The sequence below is a fragment of the Penicillium canescens genome (assembly GCF_028828765.1).
Source record: "Penicillium canescens strain IBT 15451 chromosome Unknown utg000009l_segment0_segment0, whole genome shotgun sequence".
NCBI classification, from domain to species: domain Eukaryota; kingdom Fungi; phylum Ascomycota; class Eurotiomycetes; order Eurotiales; family Aspergillaceae; genus Penicillium; species Penicillium canescens.
In genome coordinates, this window is record NW_026703971.1 from 170,738 (window position 1) to 183,146 (window position 12,409).

A 12,409-nucleotide genomic window follows, 5' to 3' on the forward strand; every position below is an offset into this window, starting at 1 on the left:
AGCCGCTAGTTATGAAAACTACGATGACGAAAATGAGAACCTTGGCCAATGGAAGGTAATACGGTCTTACATTTGGTATCAATCTTCTATTCCTATATGGAAAGATTTACCTGATTGTACTCTAGTAGTGACTAATTCGATTTCCCAAGCTATCTCGCTTTGATGCACAACAGAAGCAAACAAATGGGACGATAAAATCAACCAGGGAGTTAAGAGCCCATCATGGCAACATGAGAAGGTGAGAGTGGTGACACAGGTGAGAGGTGACAGTGGTGACACAGGTGAGAGGTGAGAGTGGTGAGAGGCGAGAGTGGTGAGAGGTGAGAGTGGTGAGGTGACTAGCTTCCAAATTGTTGGTATCACCAGCTAGGTACTGTGTACACAGTTAAGTGGACAGTGGTTATGCTTCCAAAGCAAGCGTCAATTTGATTAATGTAAAAATAGATGTGTGTTTCCTCCTAGGTCAAGGCCCAGTACCCCTGAATCCATACGGCGGGAGCCGTTGCTTAGCAAGATTACGTACAACCTGTCTTTGCTTATTCTGACGGGAGTATATGTCCCGACACAAATACATAGCACACAGCATAGCACACAGTTGGTATAACAAGCTCAACAACTTGAATGCACCTCAGGAGGTTTGCAGACAAAGTTCATTTTGAGACCTTCTATTTAGCGCAGCGATATAGCCTACTGTTGACGTCCATGCGAAAGGGAAAACGGTGGCTCAAGCATTTCTCCTGATTTGGTTTAGAGGTGAAGGCAAATTAACAGCAAGAACAACATAAATATGAGGCCATTTTTCTTCTTGAGTCCCTCACTTTATTCACTTGGAATACCTTTGGTTCCTCGATAATATACACAGATCACGTGAAACGCAGGCCAGTAACCAGGTTTCGCCAGAGGCCAAGGTAAGAAATTCCACACAGATTTCGTTCCCCACGATGTCTCTAACAGCTTAGGTAAGGTCTAGGTAACGAAGCCGTACCAGTGTGTAGCTGGATCAATTGAAGCTGGTGCAACTGCCCTGCTGAGCCAAGTCTGAACGCCCATCAGAACTTCTCAGCCAGCATCACATGCACAAACTCAGTAAGTAGCTTGCTGTAAGCCAATCACATTGCTATGTTCCAAAGTTGACAAGTTATAGTATCGAAGACTTTGCGGGCGATAACACTCTGAGCGACCGTACCACTGACGCTTGGGGCGGAAACAAAATGGCGACCGCTCAAAGCACGAACACAACCGGAACGATAGCCTGGAACAATGCCTTCGTGCCATTGACTTTGATAATCCCGACATTCACACTGCCAACGGCTAGTACGGTGGAGGCTGGTACAGTATCTGACTTGCCTGCTCCTACACAACTTGGTCCTACGAGACCTGCGGAAGCGTCTGGAAATGTGGCATCTTCGGCAACAATTCGAGGACTAGGCTTATGGTATCTGCTTCTACTCATCGCGATGGTTATTTGTGAAAGTCTATGATTCATGTGGGGGCTTTTAATCAGTCTGCAGGATAGGACCCTACCGGTGAGGATAAAGATGCCCTGCTTCATTAACTGAGAATCAGAGTGCTATTAGATTTTCCCGACCCTGTAGAAAAAGTGCAACTCTAGGAAACACCTGCTGCGTCTTTCTGAATGGCCAAATGCGAGTCGTCCTATTCAAATTCCAAGAGCATAGAATTCGTCTTGGTGATGTTCAGACTTTCGAAAAACGTCCACTCTACCGTAGGCAACAGCCCCTTAGCAAGCTCGGCTTTTTGCGAATCCTCCTGGACGTCGAGATACCTCGTGGCCTGCAATTTTAATGGCATCGTTACTTGCCATCGCACCTGCCCTGCTGTTCCATCCTTGTAGTATACTTCAAAGTCCATGCACGGGTCATTCCACGGTATTGAAACAACGTAGCTGCCACAGTATCTGACAAAGTGTTTTATGGACCTGTATGTATAAGAATCTAACAGTAGTGGCTATGGAGGTGGTTAGCAGAACTCGAAGCTGGGGAACGTAAGTGGAAAGTACCTGTGGACGACCACCCAGAACTGCCAGGGCACGCTCTGTCTGCTTGGCCAACACCAGTTCCTTGAATTCATTCAGGATAAGCAATTGAGCTCTTTGCTGCAACACCAAGTCCGAAAGCTTGCCAACCTCGCTCGAGTACGCATCGACATCCGCCATTAATCTCTTGTTCTGCTTGATTCGATTGCGACGCCTTTGTGATGCCTGAGCCTGGTTCTTCCGCTTATTTGCTGCGTCGGTTGAACCGGAGTTATCCCATTCGAAGGGAATCCTCTTCGTATTAGCGGGAAGGGCTGGCTTCTCCTCTTCAGAATCCGTGCTCCGAGTCGCAATGGCTGCTTCTATAGATTTTGGGGACTCAGTGGTCCATTGCTGCTGTCCGGCAGTTTCTGGGGGCAGGAGTAGGTCTTTTATCGGTCTACCAAATGTTAGCGGCGGTCAGATATCTTCCAGGTATAAGCTAACAGTGCTCGAGAGATCAAACGCTCAGATGTCATCTTGGAGGGGTCGGATTGCTGCTGAGCGCATGAGATTAGTCGGATCCTACGGAGCAAAAGAGCACTATTTATGTTACAATCTGCAGGACAAACCGCACACCGAGTATAGTTCACAGCCCTCCTTGCAATGCATGGACTGAGCCTCACAAGTACTCCTAGGAAATGAGGAAGCCATGTCGTCATCTCACAATTACTTACTACAGAAAGTCTCCATGCTTTTGTGCCATATACATTTATCCCCACGCCGTAAGAGCCTGCGCAAATAGTAACAAACGTGGGTAACATAATATGTGACCGTGGTATCTAAAGGAGTGATGCTGTTCTTCGCCACAATCATGCCGATGGACAGGAGAGTGTTGTTAGCAAGCCAGAAGACCCTATGCCGCGTAGCTCCTAGGATATACCGGGCAATTCATAGGATAGTGATTCCACTTCTTAAGACACTTCGATATACACGCAACTGTATTTGAGCTCGTGTAGTTGAGGCTTTGGGATTCTTTTCTCCTTCTTGGGAGTAAACATGTTTGGCCTTATTCACCGCTTATATTAGGTACGTGCAGAAATCATGGCCTTGCCATCACTTAAAGTAACTTGGACAAAGTGCATAATCTTTCATCTGAAAGCAAAGAAGGCCAAGATTTGAGCGTCATAAAAGACGAACGGTTGATTCGTTGGGGGCAAATACTATTCAAGTGGTATTTTGATGCAAAGCAAGCAACCCAGCAAAATTGTTAATTTGTCAACTGACTTTGACAGATATAGTCCAACAACCATAGGCTACTAATTTGAGGGGTATCACTTTTCAGTCGCACTGACGTGATAATATGATGTCGCGACCAACAGACCTTCGTGACAAGGGCTAAAGAGGTACATGGAAACCAAGCTTTAGAGCTATAAAATCCATCTTCCCCTAGGTCTCCCACTGTACTTTCCATAATTCGCCAAAATCACACACAATGATGAAACGCAATCGGGACAAACACAGCCGACCGCCCACCGTTTGGATAGATGAATAGACTTTCCACCAAAGCCAACTAGATTCAAAATCAACTGCCACGGCGGATATGAATGCATCGCCGAGTCAGATGAGGAACGCAACAGCAATCGCCCTCGGATCAAAAAAGCCACGGCCCGATCCCCCGGATGCAAGGATTCCACACCTTAACCAGAACCCATGGGATATTTTCGAACCCGTTGCTGCATTGCAAGATCGGTCTCTAGTATTTGCCCGACATAGGGCAAATAGAGGAACGTTGGTTCATATTCAGCAACTGGAACAACAGATGGCTCCCGCTGCAGCCTTACTAGAACTGATGGGACATATTTGCCATCCCAGCTTTCCAAAACTGCTTCAATATTACCACCATGACACATCATTTATGTTGGTGTGGGAGCCAACTGAAGTGTCAGTCGATCACATTCTAGCCTCCAGCTGCTCGATCACCGCTGATGAGATTGTTAGCATTGTCAGACCGGTATGTCAAACAATGCTTTGGGATCATTCCCCACTAATCCAGAAAAGGTACTAGAAGGCATTCAATATCTACGCGAGCTCGGAAGAGCACTCGCTACCTTGGGCCCGGATACGATCCTGCTTACACAGTCTGGTGATGTCAAGATTAGTGAGATACCCCCTGGCCTAGTGGATATCGTTCGATAAGAGACTGACGCTCACTAGGGGGCGCTGAGAGTAGCTGTCAAATCAGTCAATCGGAAATGAATTCCGCTACGATGAAATTATGCGCTCTAGCCGATATCGTCACCAAGTTGATGTTAAAGAATCGGACCTACGAGTGGGAACAGGAGATCCAAAATTTACCTCGGCAGCTGGAAAGTGTCTCCATTGAGGAAATATTGCAGGTAGGTTCATCCCGATGCACATCATGCCATCAGCTAATGTGACAGAATGAGACATTCACCCGAACGTCCAGCGAAGGGGAGTTGAAGTTGTTGGTCAGTATAGCGAACAAGACTGCATGTCACGGTATCAAAACTTACTATGCTCGTTGTTGAGCTACAACGCACTGAATCGGGGCTGGCTCTTTGCGTGGAGGCATCACATGTCGAGAAAAGGACGCGATTCTGTGTTTCCTGCTGGCTGGTTGATGAAAGATACCAAAGAAAAAGGTAGCACACGGTATAGCCGGAAATGGCCTGTTCCGGCATACTGACTTTTGGAATTGTTTCACAGATTCCCATTCAATAATTGTTTTGTTTTCTGTTCCTCATCAGGTATTTAGTTTGTATTCCTAATCGCTGTCATGCTTCGTTCACTAGAATCAGATTTGATGTAGCATGTTCAGTCTATTCGCTTGATTTAATTTTGAACACAATTGACCGGCTATAATCTGTTTACTGCATGGCGGTAAAAGCTCACCGCTCACCAAGCTCATTTACAGGGCTAAGTGTCATGACAAACATAGCAGCTAGGATGTGGCCCTGTAGCGATACAGTGGTATCATATCTACATATGGCGTCCTGGTCATTGACTCGAGAGTGGCCATTTGTACAATTCCCAGTCCATACGGGCTTGTCCTTTTACGGTCAATTTCTGCTGTCGCCGGTAACTTATCAATACTTCCGGGACAAGAAGGCGAATGTCTACATATTCTTTGGCAGCGCTACCATCTACTCTGGCGAGTAACACAGCAGAAAATGCAAGCAACTCTATAGGCGTGTCCTCGGACGACTTTGATGGCGACTCATTCACTTGTAAAGGGCGCGCATTTTACGTACATCTCACAATTGCCGACACGGTTAAATCAAGCCCAGACCAAGGCGCAATTCCGGGCTGAGGTTCGGACAGCTAACGGCCAATGGAGTGGAATACTTCTTTCCTTATCGCCAATGTGCATTTGAAATCGAAGGTTACTTGAACTGTTAAGACCGCTTAGGATTTTTGTCATCACAAAAGTACCGGTCAGCTTAATTCCGTTGTTCTTCCTGCTCATAATGATGCTGCAGAACTTCACGATGCGTAATTTGCCTCGGGCCTGTTTGATTGCATTGTTTAAATGAGCGAAGTGGTGAACCGATAAAAACCATGAAGTTGACAGAAACGAAGTGGAAGACCTCGATCAACTTGGTTGCGATGATTCACCGTTCCTTGCATGGTGTGGCATGAGATCAACGACGAAGCGGATAGAAATGGCTTTCTGCGACAAGAACAAAGCTACTAATCTACTGTTCTTGCCCTACGTTCCCCTAAGAATGCAGAGCTGCTATGCGACCCCATTGATCTTCCAAGTCACTACTACAAAACTCGAAAATCGGATGTCGGTCTGATTTTTCCTCGACTCAACACTGCTCTCGGTAAAAAAGATAACCCCAATTATGGCCACTCAACCAAAACCGAAATCAAACCCAACAGACGCGGTTAATCAAAAAGCGCGCAGGCGAAGAAACACGCTTTTCAAAAAAGTCTCTGAGTACACCACGGAATGCGATGCCGACATTCATCTCATTCTTCGCATGAAGAAATCTGGGAAGATGTATGTTCTGACGTCAAACTCAACAAATTGGCCTCTCTCTGACAACCAGTTAGTAAGTTCCTCTTTATCATCGATGTTGTCGCTATGAAGATTAACTCGATCTTAAGATACCGTATCACCCTACACCAATCCTGAAGGTTCTAGATGGCCCAAAGTCCAAATCGTGAGACTTTGTCATGTTATCAATAAATTTCACCTTCAATTTGAAAGTTCTTCGTCCGGATACCTCGCGGATTCTCACTCGACCATCCTGCAACTATGATTATTCCCAAAAATTTTCTTTTGTTTGATTCTTTCTATTTGCTCTGAGAAACGATTGATCTCCCACGGGTTTCTCTTGTACTATGGCTTCACTTCGGAAAAGGGACTGACTGGGGTACATCCCAAATAAGCACATGTTTCTCCAAGCAACCGCGTTATTGCTCCCTTGGCCAGATTTTGAAGTTCCATGTAGATGTGGTATATCAACGTACGATAGAATTGGTCTATGGATTGCGTGATATGAAAGTTCAGGTTGACGAAAGGACGTGCAATAAGTTCGCCGTCTCACATAATAAAAGCTGTAGCAATCAGTACTCTTTAGTATTTCGCATTTGCTCTCACTTACCATATAAGAATGCTCTTCATTTGGTCTAGTACCCATGCACTAGTGGACAGAATAGCATTACAGGGCCATAGCCGGGCAGCTCGACCAGGTTACATCCGGTCGGCTGAACCGGAAGGCTAATGCCAAATAACAGAAATCAGTGACCAACATTGTATGGGTTTCCTAACGGTAATATTAAACTCTCTCTAACTAAAAACTATGAACTTGACAATTTTGTAGGATATGCTGACAAAGACTAATATGCACTTTCATGTGAGGTGTCAGATTTGATGTCGTAAGATATTCTGGGTAAATACCCAGAAATCCACACGCAGATCCACCATATTTCTGACACACCCCCAGTTTTCGAGGCCCCTTTTCTAGGCCTGGGAAACTGCTCAATTCTTCAATTTATGCATGGTTTTCAAACCAGAATCTGTTTTGAAGGGTGAATCAGGTGATTCACGTCTCTCATTCCGATCAGATCTCGAAAGATCTGCTGCTTCTGTTTGGGTAAGGCCTTGGTGAGGCCATCGGCTGGCATCTCGGCGGTTGGAATCCATGCGACAAGAACTCGGCCTTCACTGACCTCTTGCTTCATCCAGCACCGATTGATATCAACATGACGAAGCTTCGTATGCATTGCGGCACCTTCCTTCGTCAATAGGTCAACAGTTTGTTGGTTGTCGCACAAGATAGTGAGAGGATGGGACGGTTCAAATCCTAATGCGCGGAGGACTCGACGCCACCATTGGACTGTTTTTCCGGCCTCAGCAAGTGCGAGTAGCTCTGCTTCGGTTGTCGATGTTGTAACGGTCTTCTGTTTCGATGCCTTCCAATCTATGGGCCCACCATATAACTTGCAGACATATCCTTCGGAGCTGCGCCGGTCGGGGTTATCGCCGAAAGAAGCATCGCTGGCAAATTCAACCGATTTTGCTGCTAATTCGATACCTGGTTCGAGGCCTCTCACTCCATATTCAATGGCCCAAAACCTGGTTTTGTATAGGTATTGGATGATCCGATCAATAGCGTCGATGTGCTTAGGACCTGGATTCATAAGAAATTCAGCGGCTTTGGCGGTGGCTTTGGCGGCGTCTGGGCGTGAGACGGTTGTAGCATACTGAGCAGATCCAACTTTGGCTTGGTACCCATGGATCTGACTCGGTGTTGCTACTCCATCATATGGGAGCAAAGGCTCAGTGCTCATAGGGGTTTCGACCCTACGGTTGGTTTTGAGGTTATACCGACTTGTCATGCTCTCAATATAGCTATCTTGGCATAGCCATAGCTTCTTCTGAGATCTGTCTCTCAATATGCGGATGTTTAGGAACCAACTGGCATCAAGTTCTCGCAATTCCCATTGCTTCTTCATTTCTTGGTCCAGGGTAGCTGCTTGCTTAGAATAGGAAGGATGATTGACCATGATAATGTCGTCAACATAGAAGAAAACGATTATTCCTTGGGTGGTGAAAATGCATGGATCCTCAGGCACGGGGGTCAGTCCCAATTTGACCAGCACTCTGGTTGCTTCCTGCTGCCACAAACGCGGTGACATACGTAAGCCATAAAGCGCTCGGAGTAACAGCCAGCAGTGGCCTGAGCGTTCGAAACCAGGCGGGCACTTGGTGTATACCTCACCTTGAATGGCTGAGTTGAGGAACGCTGTCACTACATCTCGTTGTATCATGTCGAGGTCAAATGCTGCGACCAGTGCAAATACAGCGCGGGCTGTTTTCACTGCGAGAGTTGCGGCTCTCTTTTCTTCAGTAGTGATCCACTGTAGATCTCCACGCACACAGATCCTCGCTTTGAACTTCTCCAGGACTCCGTCGGCATCATATTTATATGTGAACACCCACTTGAGTGGAAGGACCTGTGTCCCTTTGGTGTTCGGGTGCGACACCTCGCGGAATGTGCCTTTGTTTCGTAGAGTCTCGATCTCAAAGGCTGCGGCCTCGGTGAATTCTTTGGCAAATTTATGGTTCTTCATCTCAGCCCAGTTCTGGGGCTCTATTGGCATCTGATTTCGATGGTGTTTCTTGGTATGGGATGCTTGTTCATGCATACTGATGGTGAAAGCATGAAGCAATTCAGGCGGGTTGTCGGCAGGATCTTCATCGTGAAGAGATAGGTATGCTGAGAAATCTCGGTTGGTTCTTGGCCTGCGAGATCTGCTGCCGCTGGTAATGATGTTGGATTGATCAATGTTTCTTGAGATGTCTCTAGGTGCACGGGCGGGTGCTATCTCATATCCTGGTCTAGGCGCAGTTTGTATGGCAGTTGGATGCGTAGGTTGCGGTGACTGTGCTAATTCTTGCTGAAGTTGCATCTCGCTTTCTGATACTGTCTCCTCCCCTTCAGTTTCGATCGATGGTATGACCGAGATCGGATCTGGTGACGATGACAGGGTATTCGGGAGTCGAGATCTCGATGGTGTTGATCTCTGGATTAATGGATCTTGCGATAGTGAGGTCATTGTTGATGAAGAGATCCTCGGAGGCCTTGGTTCGGTGGGAAAGCTTCCTGGTATGTTGGTATTCGACCATGAGATCTGGTTTGGTCTGATTGATTCAGGCGTCACGGGTAAAATAGAGGCTGTTTTGGGAGATAGTGGTAACGTGGGTTTTCCGGCTTCCTCTCCTTGTTTGGTATGCTCTGCTTCTTCTCCCGCCGAGTTCCTTGCTAATACCATTGGCATTCTTAGCTCTATACTGATCTCTGTTTCGGCTTCTTGCAATGTGAGCACCTCAGGCCAGTTATCGAGGCCATCTGTCAATGTGCTGACTGCTTCTTCATGCTCAGGTACCGGTGTACTCGGAGAGTATCGGCGGGTCTCATCAAAAATAGCATCTCTGACTATGTCAACCCGGCCTTTGCCAGCACGGCCTTTGTGCGGGAACCAGATCTTGTATAGGTTCTTAGAAACATATCCAACAAGAAATCCGATCTCTGCTCTCGGTGCCATCTTGTCAGATTGAACCCTTTTGATGATCCTAGAGTACGCTAAACAGCCATACAATCTCAGGTTTGACAGGTTGACGATCTGATCGCGCACGCCGTCGGGTGCGGTATGCCTCATGAGTTCTTTCCATGGTACAATCCACCGATTTTCGATCTTGGTGGGCACCCGATTCAGCATGTATGCTGCGGCATAGATCGCTTCTGGCCATAGGGTTCGGGGGAGATCTGTGTCGTTCATCAAGGCTCTGGCGGTTCTCACTATGACCCCCCCAGATCTCTCCGCGGGACCATTCATCTCGGGTAGGCCAGGTGGTGCATGCTCAATTATACAACCTTCATTTTCGATCATCATCTCGACCTCATCTCCCGCACTTCGCTCATTATCATAGTGAAACACCTTGATATTGATGTTTAACCAATTCTTTGCGATGGCAATAAACTTCCTAACAGCCATCTGACATTCGTTCTTCTTGGTATGGGTGAACACGAAGTGGCATTTGATTCCATCCAGGTAAAAGTGGGTTAACCAGATATGACCATTGTGCGCAGGCTGATTTTGAACAAGGTCAAAGTGCACTCTGCCGAATACACCATATGCCTGACCGATCTTCCGCCGAGAGATCTGCTTCGTTGCGTCTGCTAACTGACAAGCTTCACATACCTGTTTGACAGGGTTGCTCTCAGTAATGGTGACTCCCTCGGTCATCTCCGACAGTTTGGTAATGCGGTCTGGTCCTATGTGACCTAGGCGCCGGTGCCAGGTCTCCATTGATGCAGCTGATTTAGGTTCTTGCGCCGATCGTTTAGTGGTAAAAACCATTTCTCCGGGCGGTGCTTGGGCCTCGATCAATGCCATGGTGGCGGCGTCGGGCTGCGTCAACCAAGAAAGCTTCTGTTCTTGGTATATCTTTAGCAGCGGCTTGCCATTATCAGTTTCAATCCAGTTGTTTCGGAAGCACATAAAGGCCCCCCTTTAATGATCAAGCCATGAGAGATCAGATTGGTATGGAAATTAGGTGAGTACCTGGTTTCATACAACTCTAGTCGTTTTGGTTGGCCAGTAGTTGGATTGATCCCATAGATAACGACGGTGCCAACACCATCGATTCTTGTGCGTGTATCGCCGACCTTGATGTTGCCATGACTTTCTCGGAAACTAACGAATTTGCTCCGATCGTTGCATACATGTGTATCCGCCCCAGTGTCAACAACCCATTGCTTCTCCATAGGTATGGTCGCTTGCTTGGTTTGGGTTGACATGGCGGCTTGCTCGGCTTTCTGTGCGACTTCTTGGGAAGGTACCTTTGAGAAGAAGCCACATGCTTGGTCGTCAATTATGGTAGAGTGCGCCTGTTTCTGCGTCATGCCCATTTCTGACCTTTTCTTCTCAATAAAGTCTTTCCATGTAGGATCAGCCTTCATAGCTCTATCCCACTTCTGTTTCTGGTCTGGGATGATCTTGTAACCCTCGGGTCTGCCTGATTCATAGGCAGCCCAGCATTTCCAGGCAGGGTGGCGGGCCTTCGATCCGCATGGGCATGGCCTTTGCCAAAATGGCTTTTCGGTGGCTGGTATAGCCGCCCCTTTCTTGATGTTTGGTGGTTGTGCTTCCTCATGGCCTTGCCAGGTCGAAAATACAGCTTTGGAGATACCTCTCTGGGTACTGGCTTTGCCGTGGCTGATTGCCCAATGGGCTTTGTACCTAGTGAGCAGCTCGGGGAAGACAACATTCTTGTCTTCCAATCTGAGCGTCCAGGTTTCATGAAAGCCAGGCGACATAGTTGAGATGGCATCTAGGAATTGCACGGTGGCGTCATTGGCTTCGCTCATGCCAGCCCTCGCGCACCGAACCTGGATCGTTTCCCAATTCAATAACCATTTCTCAATGTCGGTGTTCCTGTCTAGACCTCGGTCTAAATTTCTCCATTGCTGACGCAGTTTGGCTGCATAGGTAGGATCGCACTCAGGTGCAAATCTCTGTCGCAGGTTGCGAAGCAGTTTCCATGGGGTATCATGGGTGATAAAGGTCTGATAACTAGGGTGTAGGCTGTTTTTAATAACCGTTGCCACACAGTTGAGGCCTAGGATCCTTTTTCCATGCTTGCTAACTTGGGTTGACCATTCCACTTGTTGTAGTTTGACGATCTTGTACCAGTTGACCGGATCGTCGTTCTTAGCAGCCTCAATTGATGGAGGCTCTGGTTCATCTGGAACAACAGGTTGTTCTTTCTTGTCCGGGTCACACAGCTCCCACACGTTATATTGGTCGGCAATCCCTCTGATGGTGGACAGCCAGGCTTCCCAGTTTGTTGAGTCTCTCAGAATAACGCGAGAGGACGATATCGCGGAGAGAGTGGTGTCTCCCATATTGTGGTTGAACAGATTTCCGATTGATGATTTCAGGGGTTCAGGGGTTCGGCGGCAGGCAGGGATCACAAGGATCAATTGGCTTGCAACGTCGAAACAAAGGTTGGTTTTAACAAATGGGTTAAATTAGAAGCGATTCCGGGCTCATAACTAACAGAAATCAGTGACCAACATTGTATGGGTTTCCTAACGGTAATATTAAACTCTCTCTAACTAAAAACTATGAACTTGACAATTTTGTAGGATATGCTGACAAAGACTAATATGCACTTTCATGTGAGGTGTCAGATTTGATGTCGTAAGATATTCTGGGTAAATACCCAGAAATCCACACGCAGATCCACCATATTTCTGACACCAAACACCGTTTGGCGCCAAAATTGGGTGTGAAAGAACAATTACTGTTTCAAATTTCCTGTCTCATCTTTCTCGCACTCTTGTATATCGCTTTTTTATTTCAGCCCATTCTGCATGTCTCTCACTGGGC

General features: G+C 47.0%; 1 protein-coding gene across 1 annotated transcript; it reads right to left on the reverse strand.

The window, feature by feature from the left end:
• Positions 1-7,015: 7,015 nt before the first annotated feature.
• On the reverse strand, positions 7,016-11,922 carry N7446_011802 (uncharacterized protein; the record flags this gene model as incomplete). The annotated part of the gene is made up of 2 exons (XM_058520544.1): positions 7,016-10,526; positions 10,592-11,922. The coding sequence occupies 2 exons, from the start codon at positions 11,920-11,922 to the stop codon at positions 7,016-7,018; spliced, it is 4,842 nt and encodes a 1,613-aa protein (XP_058366830.1).
• Between the last annotated feature and the right edge of the window lie 487 nt (positions 11,923-12,409).